The sequence below is a fragment of the Salvelinus fontinalis genome, chromosome 22 (genome assembly GCF_029448725.1).
Source record: "Salvelinus fontinalis isolate EN_2023a chromosome 22, ASM2944872v1, whole genome shotgun sequence".
In the NCBI taxonomy this organism is placed as follows: Eukaryota; Metazoa; Chordata; class Actinopteri; order Salmoniformes; family Salmonidae; genus Salvelinus; species Salvelinus fontinalis.
The window spans coordinates 22,975,004-22,986,436 of record NC_074686.1 but is presented as its reverse complement, the minus strand read 5'-3'; the positions used below and the strand labels follow the sequence as shown (position 1 = coordinate 22,986,436).

The window sequence follows — 11,433 nt, the reverse complement described above, 5'->3', positions numbered from 1 at the left end:
GTAAATATGGTAGTGTAACTGACCCTGTATATTGTATGCTTACTTACTTCCTGATTGCGTTCTTCATATTTTTCTTATTTATAGTGTTACATTGTTATTGATTATTGCATTTTGGGGTTTTGCGTTTGCAAGAAAGTCATTTCGTTGTAATTGTGCATGTGACATTAAAAACTTTAAACTTTAAACTTGAGATGAAACTCCACCTCAGTAAGGTGCATGTCTGAGGTCACTGGGCAGGCTGCTGTGAATTGACCTCAGCCTCGGGACATGGATATGAGTCAGACTGAGAGTGAGACAGAGAAAAACTCCAGACTGTCTGCTTAGAACAACACTGGCATCCAGTGGCTTGGTAATGTATTGAATATGTTCAGTGACATCCTTATAGATGGATTGAGCTGCTGTTTCTACATACATGAAGAGGATTCTGTGTGCATGCTATTATCATGATAGGTAATGGTGCTGTCAAGAGCCATGGACCTGCGATTAAAGAGATATTCCGGATTATATTCTGGATCATTTGGAATGGAACGCGAAGGGTGTTACAGCCATAGAAATAGAATGAATAGAACAGCCGTCCCCATTCAAGTCAATGATGGCATAATGGGTGGACTGGCAACTATTTTGAGTGTACCCATAGGAGCAAAGCAGGAAGTAAAAGCAATAAGTGTACCCATTAATATGCTGTGACATTACAAAAAATACATAATATTGCATGAGCCACATCAGTTAACATCATATGAAAGAACATTCTACATTACCATGGAAATTATTGCATCACAATACCAGGCATACATTGCGAGTGTGACCATAAGTTTACCAGTCAAATTGCCAGGGTTAGAGGTTCCAAGCCTGTTCTGTTCATTTTATTTCTATGGTCTCAGGGCCCACAATATAGAGTGATGATTAAATGCAATGAATTAAATGCTCCTGACTATCAAATGGAACGTTGAACAATAGGGCTTCCGCTACTGCCAAACAACATCAGGAAAGGCAAAGTAGAAAGTCTAACCGGGGCAGAGAGGAATCGTTTCCTCTGGGTACAGATCTAGGGTCAGCTTCCCCTCCTCCAATCCTAACCTTAACCAGTAGTGTGTAAAATGCAAAGCTGACCCAAGATCCATGTCTAGGGACATCTCCAGCCACACCACAGTGAAACACATAGATCAGCTTTGTCATCATTAGTTCTGTGTCAGTGCTGCTCCCTTGCCACGGCTGATGGGTTTGATTGATTTCTATTTTGATCGTTTATGACTTGATTTATAGAGGACCCCCGTTCACTTATCCTTTATACACAATCAGGCTCTGACTTGTTATTCTGAGACTGGCTACACTGTCTATGACTTGGGTTGTGTCCAGAATGACGCCCTATATAAAGCCCTTATTTTGGTTTGTAGAGCCTTATTTGCACTTAGCCAAACAGTTATACCTTGCCCTCCTCCTGCCCTCCTCCTTCTCTCCTCCTCCTCCTCCGCCCTCACTTCCAACGATGATGTTCAGTTGCCCCCAGAGTTCAAGAGGGAAGGACGTGGACTGTGATGAAATTTGGGATTGAGTCAGCACTCCAGCGATGGCCCTCTAAGCCCAGATTGACCAGTCAGACCACTAGTCAGACCACCACCATTCAGAAAACCACCATTCAGACCATCACCACCCAGACCACCACCAGTCAGACCACCATCACTAGTCAGACCACCTCCAGTCAGACCACCACCAATCAAACCACCACCATTCAGACCACCATTCACACCACCGCCATTCAGACCATCACCACCCAGACCACCACCAGTCAGACCACCATCACTAGTCAGACCACCTCCAGTCAGACCACCTCCAGTCAGACCACCATCATTCAGACCACCTCCAGCCAGACCACCTCCAGTCAGACCACCATCATTCAGACCACCTCCAGTCAGACCACCTCCAGTCAGACCATCACCAATCAGACCCCCACCATTCAGACCACCACCAGTCAGACCACCACCAGTCAGACCACCACCATTCAGACCATCACTAGTCAGATCACCAGCAGTCAGACCACCACCACCAGTGTCTCCAGCAGCTCATCCCAGTTAGGCAGACACGGTGCTGAGGTCAGGGATGAAGGCTTGGAGGAGGAGGGAGAGGAGGCAGACCATGAGACCAAGCAGCTAGCACCTCCACTCCCTCCAAAACATCCACCTACGACACTGTCATCCCGTATTCCGAGGAACCAGATGTAGTGATAGAGGACGTGGAGTATATTGAGGATGAATGTGACATAGAGCCATATACAGACCAGGACAGTCATCACAGAACAGGATGGGGACAGAGAGGGGCCACGGGGGGCTTCGAGCAGGGGAGAGGTAGGGGGCAGAGATTGGCTGTAGCGGGCTGTAGGAGAGAGAGAGAGGCCACTGACCATGGGAGGGGTAGGGGACAAAACGGATACAAACCTCCAGCTACCCAGAAGGAGCAATCCCAGAGCCAGAACCAGACCAGGGCTCCTAAAGGAAGACCTCGTACCCAGAACAAAACAGGCAAACTGGGCAAACACGCACCGGCAGAGACCCCTGGATGATGGGGGTGGGTATGGGGATGATGATGATAACAACTTTAACTTTTATGCTAACAATGGCAATAGACAATATAATAACTAGAACCATGATAATGAGGATGATACAAAACATTATGAACACCTGCTCTTTCCATGACATAGACTGACCAGGTGAATCCAGGTGAAAGCTACGATCCCTTATTGATGTCACTTGTTAAATCCACTTCAATCAGAGTAAATGACAGGTTAAAGAAAGATTTTAAGAATTCAGACAATTGAGACATGGATTCTGTATGTGTGCCATTCAGAGGGTCGGCAATAAAAAGTCTTTAAGTGCCTTTGAACAGGGTTTGTGTCAAAAACTGCAAAGATGCAGTGTTTTACACACTCAACAGTTTCCCGCATGTATCAAAAACGGTCCACCACCCAAAGGACATCCAGCCAATTTGACACAACTGTGAGAAGCATTGAAGTCAACATGAGCCAGCATCCCTGTGGAACACTTTTGGCACCTTGTAGAATTGAGGCTATTCTGAGGGCAAAAGGGAAGGTGTACAATATTAGGAAAGTGTACATTTTATATTTTCCTCTCCCACCTACAGACATATGACCTGTGTGTAACCCCACTGGACGTCAAAACTCTGGGTTGTCGGGTACGCAGTCCGAGAGTGCCATCAACGGTCATGAGATCCGCAATGAGGAGGCTCTTCTACAGGGCTCACGTGGGCAGCGAGTTATGCAACGTAGAGTTCAAGAGAGGAGGTCAGGGTCATAGGTCATAGGATATACAGTCAGGTCCAAAGTTAGTGGCACCATTGATAAAGATAAACAACAAATATTGAGCTATATTGTCACGAAAGTCATCAGGGTGGAAATGACCGCTCCAAGGTGCAGCGTCATGAGCGTACATTTCTTTTTATTTTGAATGTCTCCAACAAAAACAAGAAACAACCAAAAAACGAACGTGACTCTGACTAGGGCTATACAGGCCACTAACACAGACAACTACCCACAACTAAGGTGGAAAAACAGGCTGCCTAAGTATGATTCCCAATCAGAGACAACAATGGACAGCTGTCCCTGATTAAGAACCATACCCGGCCAAAACATAGAAACAGAAAACATAGAAATAAAGAAACTAGAATGCCCACCCTTGTCACACCCTGGCCTAACCAAAATAGAGAATAAAAGCCTCTCTATGGCCAGGGTGTGACAACTGTTGTGTGCTCCAAAACCTTGGGAAATTATATTATTTTATACTAATACAATTGCTCACAGAAAGAGATTTTTTTTAAACAAGTAATAAAACAAATTTGCAAAAAGAATGATGTCAAAATGATTGGCACCCGTTTCCAATACTCCGCCATCGTCCCTTTACGAGGATAATGCCACTGAGTCTTTCTCTAAAACGTTTTACAAGATTGGACAACCGATTGGGAGGGATCTTAGACCATTCCTTCACACATAATCTTTCCAGATCCTTGAAATCCTTTGTCTGCGCTTATGGACTGCCATCTTCAATTCAAACCACAGGTGGCTATCCCGGAGACTGAGATAGCCATTGCAAAATGTTGATTTTGTGGTAAATTATAGATGTCGGATCTTAACTTGATCACACTTTTGTGAGAATTTTTCTGCTGCATCAGGAAATTAAAATGAGCCTTGTGAATCCCTTAAAATGAGCAGTTCCCCTTCTCTCCATGTGGGGACAGTCAAGTCATTGGGATCAGGGCTTGCTATCCAAATAATTGTGTCTCTCGCTCACTCAAATGCTAGGAACTGAGAAGTGGTCTGTGGTCACCAACTCCTTTATTGGGGGTGTCTTGCTAATTGCCTATAATTTCCACCTTTTGTCTATTCCATTTGCACAACAGCATGTGAAATTTATTGTCAATCAGTGTTGCTTCCTAAGTGGACAGTTTGATTTCACAGAAGTGTGATTGACTTGGAGTTACATTGTGTTGTTTAAGTGTTCCCTTTATTTTTTTGAGCAGTGTATATATTGAGATTATATATATTGAGTTATTTGTGCCAGAAGGGCGTGGGCCGGAATCGAAACCGTGGCGACACTGTAGGCCTATATGTGCGAGGCCATGCTGAAGGCAGTGGCCCCAACCACTAGACCTCCCCAGGTCACGATTGAACTTCATTGTGACCTTACCATACACTTGAATGTCATAGCCTTGTGGAGACCAATATCTATATCGTTACTAAGCTACGTAAAACAACGGTTGTTGATGTGTATGGCTGCATTTCAGATACATTTTGGTAATATGACATAGATCTGTGCTATCTGGGAACTTGGGACTTCCCTACTCCAGTGAAGTTGAAATGGTTAAGGTCAGGGTTAAGGTTAGGGTTAGGTTAGGGTTAGGGTAAGGGTAGGTCTTATGGTTAAGGTTAGGTTTTTGGGTAGGGACGTCCCAAGGATACCAGATAGCAATACCTAAAGGACCTATTTCCTATGCTTCCTGGCTGATGTTTTGGTCACTTTTGAATGCTGGCGGTGCTTTGCAAAATGACCTCCAGCAGGCCACAAATGTGCATGTGTCTGCTCAAATGGTCAGAAACAGACTCCATGAGGGTGGTATGAGGGCCCGACGTCCACGGGTGGTGCTTACAGCCCAACACCGTGCAGGACGTTTGGCATTTGCCAGAGAACACCAAGATTGGCAAATTCGCCCCTGGCGCCCTGTGCTCTTCACAGATGAAAGCAGGTTCACACGCACGTGACAGACGTGACAGAGTCTGGAGACGCCGTGGAGAACGTTCTGCTGCCTGCAACATCCTCCAGCATGACCGGTTTGGCGGTGGGTCAGTCATGGTGTGGGGTGGCATTTCTTTGGGGGGCCGCACAGCCCTCCATGTGCTCGCCAGAGGTAGCCTGACTGCCATTAGGTACCGAGATGAGATCCTCAGACCCCTTGTGAGACCATATGCTGGTGTGGTTGGCCCTGGGTTCTTTCTAATGCAAGACAATGCTAGACCTCATGTGGCTGGAGTGTGTCAGCAGTTCCTGCAAGAGGAAGGCATTGATGCTATGGACTGGCCCGCCTGTTCCCCAGACCTGAATCCAATTGAGCACATCTGGGACAACATGTCTCGCTCCATCCACCAACGCCACGTTGCACCACAGACTGTCCAGGAGTTGGCGGATGCTTTAGTCCAGGTCTGGGAGGAGATCCCTCAGGAAACCATCCGCCACCTCATCAGAGGCATTCCCAGACGTTGTAGGGATGTCATACAGGCACGTGGAGGCCACACACACTACTGAGCCTCATTTTGACTTGTTTTAAGGACATTACATCAAAGTTGGATCAGCCTGTAGTGTGATTTTCCACTTTAATTTTGAGTGTGACTCCAAATCCAGACCTCCATGGGTTGATAAATTTGATTTCCATTCATAATTTTTGTGTTATTTTGTAGTCAGCACATTCAACTATGTAAAGAAAAAAGTATTTAATAAGAATGTTTCATTCATTCAGATCTAGGATGTGTTATTTTAGTGTTCCCTTTATTTTTTGAGCAGTGTATAATATATTTACAGGAATATTTTAATATTGATAACACATGACCAGCCAGACAGTTTTGGATAACACAGGAAACAAATAAAATAACACCAGCTTTAGTTTCCACTCATACTAAGTGTACATACTAACACAGCAACTGTACAAAAACAAGATCCCACAAACTACAGGTGTAAAAAAGGCTGCCTAAGTATGATCCCCAATCAGAGACAACGAATGACAGCTGCCTCTAATTGGGAACCATACCCGGCCAACAATTTTTTTTTTAAACTAGAATGTCCACCCAAATCACACCCTGACCTAACCAAATATAGAAATAAAAAGGCTCTCTAAGGTCAGGGCGTGACAGTACCCCCCATCCCCCCCAAAAGTGCGGATTCCGGCCGCAAAACCTGACTCTATGGGGAAGGGTCCGGGTGGGCATCTAGCCTCGGTGGCGGCTCCGGTTCGGGACGTAGACCGCTCACTGATCCTTCCGCTTCTGTGGAACCGGACCGTGGATCGTCGCCGGGGACTCCGGACCGTAGATCGTTGCCGAAGGAACCGGACCGTGGATCTTCGCGGGAGGACCCGGACCGTGGATCGTCGCCGGAGGAACCCGACCGTGGATCGTCGCCGGATGCGAGGCGCACTGGAGGCCTGGTGCGTGGAGCCGGCACAGGGCGTCCCAGGCTGGAGAGACGCACTGGAGGCCGGGTGCGTGGAGCAGGCACAGGGCGTCCCAGGCTGGAGAGACGCACTGGAGGCCGGGTGCGTGGAGCAGGCACAGGATATACTGGGTCGTGGAGGCGCACTGGAGGTCTGGAGCGTAGAGCTGACACAACCCGTCCTGGCTGGATGCTCACTTTAGCCCGGCAAGTCCGGGGCGCTGGCACAGGATGCACTGGGCTGTGAAGGCGCACTGGCGACACAGTGCGTAGAGCCGGCGCAGGATATCCTGGACCGAGGAGGCGTACTGGAAACCAGGAGTGCTGAGCCGGCACAACCCGTCCTGGCTGGATGCTCATTTTTTTGCACGGCAAGTGCGGAGAGCTGGCACCGAGCGCACTGGGCTGTGAATGCGTACTGGAGACACAGTGCGTATCACCGCATAACATGGTGCCTGAATGGTCACACGCTCCTTAAAGTGAGTGCGTGGAGGAGACACAGGATGCACCGGACTGGGGAGGCGCACTGGAGGCCAGATGCGTGAAACTGGTGCATGCGACACCGGACTGGTGTCACGCTCCTCAGCACGCCCGCTCTGCAGCGCTCTCAACGCCAACACCTCTCTCCGGAATCTTTCGGCGAGTTACTCACTCGACTCCCTGACTGGCTCTGGTTCACCCCTTGGCTCCGCCGACCCCTCCGTGCCTAGTTATTATATTGTCTATTGCCATTGTTAGCATAAAAGTTAAAGTTGTTATCATCATCATCATCCCCATACCCACCCCCATCATCCAGGGGTCTCTACCTGTGCGTGTTTGCCCAGTTTGCCTGTTTTGTTCTGGGTACGAGGTCTTCCTTTAGGAGCCCTGGTCTGGTTCTGGCTCTGGGATTGCTCCTTCTGGGTAGCTGGAGGTTTGTACCCGTTTTGTCCCCTACCCTTCCCATGGTCAGTGGCCTCTCTCTCTCTCTCCTACAGCCCCCTACAGCCAATCTCTGCCCCCTACCTCTCCCCTGCTCGAAGTGTGCTTGGGGTTATTGTCTTGCTGGAAGATCCAATTGCAGCCAAATTTCAGCCTCCTAGCCTCCTGGCAGAGGCAACCAGGTTTTTGGCTAAAATGGCCTGGTACTTGGTTAAATTCATTATACCATTGACCTTTAAAAGGCAAAGGCCCCAGGACCAGTAGAAGCAAAATAGCCCAACAACATCAAAGATCCACCAATATATTTTACAATAGGTATGAGGTTATTTTCTGCATACGCATCCTTTCGAAGCCAAACATACCACTGGTGTGCGTGGCCAAATAACTCTATTTTCATGTTATCTGATCATAGCACCGGTTCCAATCCAAGTGCCAATGCTGTTTAGCAAACTTCAGACTACATTTTTTCCCGGCAACCCTTCAAATAGCCTATTGGCATGGAGGTGGCATCAAATTGTAGATTTGGAGACTTGGTGACCCGAAGATGCACCAAGTTCTGTAATTCTCCAACTATACCCCCTAGAATTTTCTTTGCCTCCCGAACCATCCCATTGTGCATGAGACAAGATACACATGCATTCCAATACCAGGCAAGTTTACCATTGTTCCATTGGTTTTAAACTTCTTAATTGTTGCCCAATAGTGATAAGTGGTATATTTAAGCAATAAGGCCCGAGGGGAGTGTGGTATATGACGAATATACCACGGCTAAGGGCTGTTTACACGGAACCCAAACCGTGTGCCATCGTGTGCCATCGTGCATAAATTAATTTTGTCCCCCCACACCAAACACGATCATGACACGCAGGTTAAAATATCAAAACAAACTCTGAACCAATTATATTAATTTGGGGACAGGTCGAAAATCATTAAACATTTATGGCAATTTAGCTAGTTAGCTTGCACTTGCTAGCTAATTTGTCCTATTTAGCTAGCTTGCTGTTGCTAGCTAATTTTTCCTGAGACATAAACATTGAGTTGTTATTTTACCTGAAATGCACAAGGTCTTCTACTCCGCCAATTAATCCACACATAAAACAGTCAACCGAATCATTTCTAGTCATCTCTCTTCTTTCCAGGCTTTTTCTTCTCTTGACTTTATATTGCGATTGGCAACTTTCATAATTAGGTGCATTACCGCCACTGACCTCGTTTGTCTTTCAGTCACCCACATGGGTATAACCAATGAGGAGATGGCATGTGGGTACCTGCTTCTATAAACCAATGAGGAGTTGGGAGAGGCAGGACTTGCAGCGAAATCTGCGTCAGAAATAGAACTGATTTCTATTTTACCCCTTGGCAATGCAGACGCTCATTGGCGCGCGTGAGCAGTGTGTGTGCAATACTGAATAACATAGATTTCTAAATTTATTTTGCAATGCTCGCACATGCGACGCGAGCGGTGTGGTCAGCCTGTCACGCACAAGTGCCTGGATACAGCCCTTAGCCATGGTATATTAGCCATATACCACAACCCCCCGAGGAGCCTTATTGCTATTATTAACTGGCTACCAACATAATTAGAGCAGTAAAATAAATGGTTTGTCATACCCGTGGTATACGTTCTGATATACCACAACTGTCAGCCAATCAGCATTCAGGGCTCAAACCACTCAGTTTATAATTGTTTTTTACCCATTGCCTGATTTATGAAAGTCAACAACCATTTCTCTCTTTTCATTTCTGAGACCTTTGCCTTTTCCCATGCTGATGGATGAAAAAGGCATGCGTGTTTTATGATGAGATGAGAAGAATGTTAATGCAGATAAAATTCTTTGTTTTTATTTATAAGAATCTTTAGGGGTGCCAATAATTGTGACATCTATATTTTTGAGAAAAATTATCTGAGCAGTTGTATTAGTATAAAACAATCTAGCTCAGTATTTGTATTATTTATTTTATATAGTCTACTTTGCTCATCTTTAACAAGGGTGCCAATAATTTTAGACCTGACTGAATATACTATCAATGTTCCACGACACACTAGATGGAAACAATACCTTAGCAGTAGAGAATAACTTCATCCTCCAGGAGAGTACCTGCGCACGTCCTTCCGAGCCCACCTGCGGCGCTACACCTGTGCCTTCCTGAACAGCGGAGGGGGCAGCCTGCTGGTAGGGGTGGACGATGACGGGGTGGTGAGTAAGACACCAATTAATACATAAGGCATGTCATTGAATATAATAGATTGATAAACAAACGAAAACAGTTCAGAATGTAATAAAACTGTATAGATCTGATTAAATACATATCCATCACATGGATCAAATCCACCCGTCCTAGGTGAGGGGGCTACGTTGTGATCACAGGCAGGAGGACCAGGCACAGTTGCTGGTGGACTCCATCCTGAGGGGCTTCCACGCCACACTGTTACCATACTCCTACACCTTGGCCTTCCTCCCAATCATCAGACCTGGGCCCGAAGGCCAGAATCTGAAGGCGCTGTCTGTCTGTCTCTTTGTCTATCTGTCTCACTACCTGCCTGTCTGGTACTCTTGTCACTATCCTGTCTGTCAGTCAGTCTCTTACCCAGTGTCTCTTCCTCCACCTCCAGGTTCTGCACCTCACCCTGTGCCCCCTTCCAGCCCTCACCCAGCAGGACCTGTACCAGACCGACCAGGGAGAGGTGTTCCTCAGGAGAGATGGCAGTGTGGAGGGACCTCTGTCTGCTAGCGCCATCCAGGAGTGGGCCAGGCAGGTGGGAAGATATTAACACCCATTAAATAGTTATTTTCCTTTATGACTGGGCCTTTTTGTGGAGGCATATTATGTATACAGGAGATTAGGAAACTTCTATCATATTACTTACAGGAGTGTGACAAGTACTCTTAGTTTAGCACTGGATCACGTTATCTTAGCTTAGTTTAGCTATAAACCGCGGCTAGTCCAGCGGCACTCAGCTAGCAGGTGACAGCCTGTCTCTGTTTCTCTGTCTCCCCCTAGTGGTAGAGTTGGGAGGTGAGTCATCTGTAGTACTTTGTGGAGGTTCTGCTGTCAGAGCAGATACTGCTGCTGCAGTAGATACGCCAACAGAGCCAGGCCAACGCTGCCCTGCAGAGTGCACAGACTCAGGCTCGGTCATACGCACAGGGATATACACAGGCTCCAACACAGGCTCAAACACAGGCACACATAAATGTACACACACACACCCAGGCACAGGCACATGTGAAGACACCTGCAACTCAGCCTTGGGGACAAGCTGATGCAACCACCCAGCTCAGCTCTGCCGCTGGTACCTTTCATGGCTCCTGATCTGGACATGTGCCGGGGAACTCCAGGCAGGATCCATCTCTGCCCATCTCTGTCCCCAAGGAACAGTCAAGACCCTGGACCCCCACGCTGCCCTCAGTGCCAATGTACAGAGTGCAGATCAAACAGCTTATGTGAATGAATGGCCAGGTTTAGCCTTCAACCTTCTGAATGTCGATAGACGTAATCCACCCTTTCACTGAAATACAACCCATCTCCCTCAGTCACTGACTAATGTGTTGAGTTTTTTCTCTAGAAGCTAAAACATATTTCTAGTTCCTCAAATACACTAATGAGATGAGCAGTAGGGATTACAGTTCTGCCTTGTCTGCATTATACTGCAGGAGCTACACCACATACACCAGGTGGCAGCAGAGATCCATCCATCACTAAATACCAAAGTCACAAAGTCCTAAACCCCGCCTATTTCTACCATTTCTCTTCTTAACATTTTAAACCTTACCCTAACCTTAACCTTATTATGCCTAATCCT

The 11,433-nt window shown here is 46.8% G+C and overlaps 1 protein-coding gene across 1 annotated transcript; it reads left to right on the top strand.

Moving 5' to 3' along the window:
- Nucleotides 1-3,228: 3,228 nt before the first annotated feature.
- LOC129820327 (schlafen-like protein 1) lies at nucleotides 3,229-11,078 on the top strand. Its single transcript, XM_055877398.1, has 5 exons — nucleotides 3,229-3,301; nucleotides 9,723-9,826; nucleotides 9,972-10,127; nucleotides 10,243-10,386; nucleotides 11,004-11,078. Exons 1-5 carry the CDS (start codon nucleotides 3,229-3,231, stop codon nucleotides 11,076-11,078), a joined length of 552 nt encoding a protein of 183 aa, XP_055733373.1.
- Nucleotides 11,079-11,433: the final 355 nt, after the last annotated feature.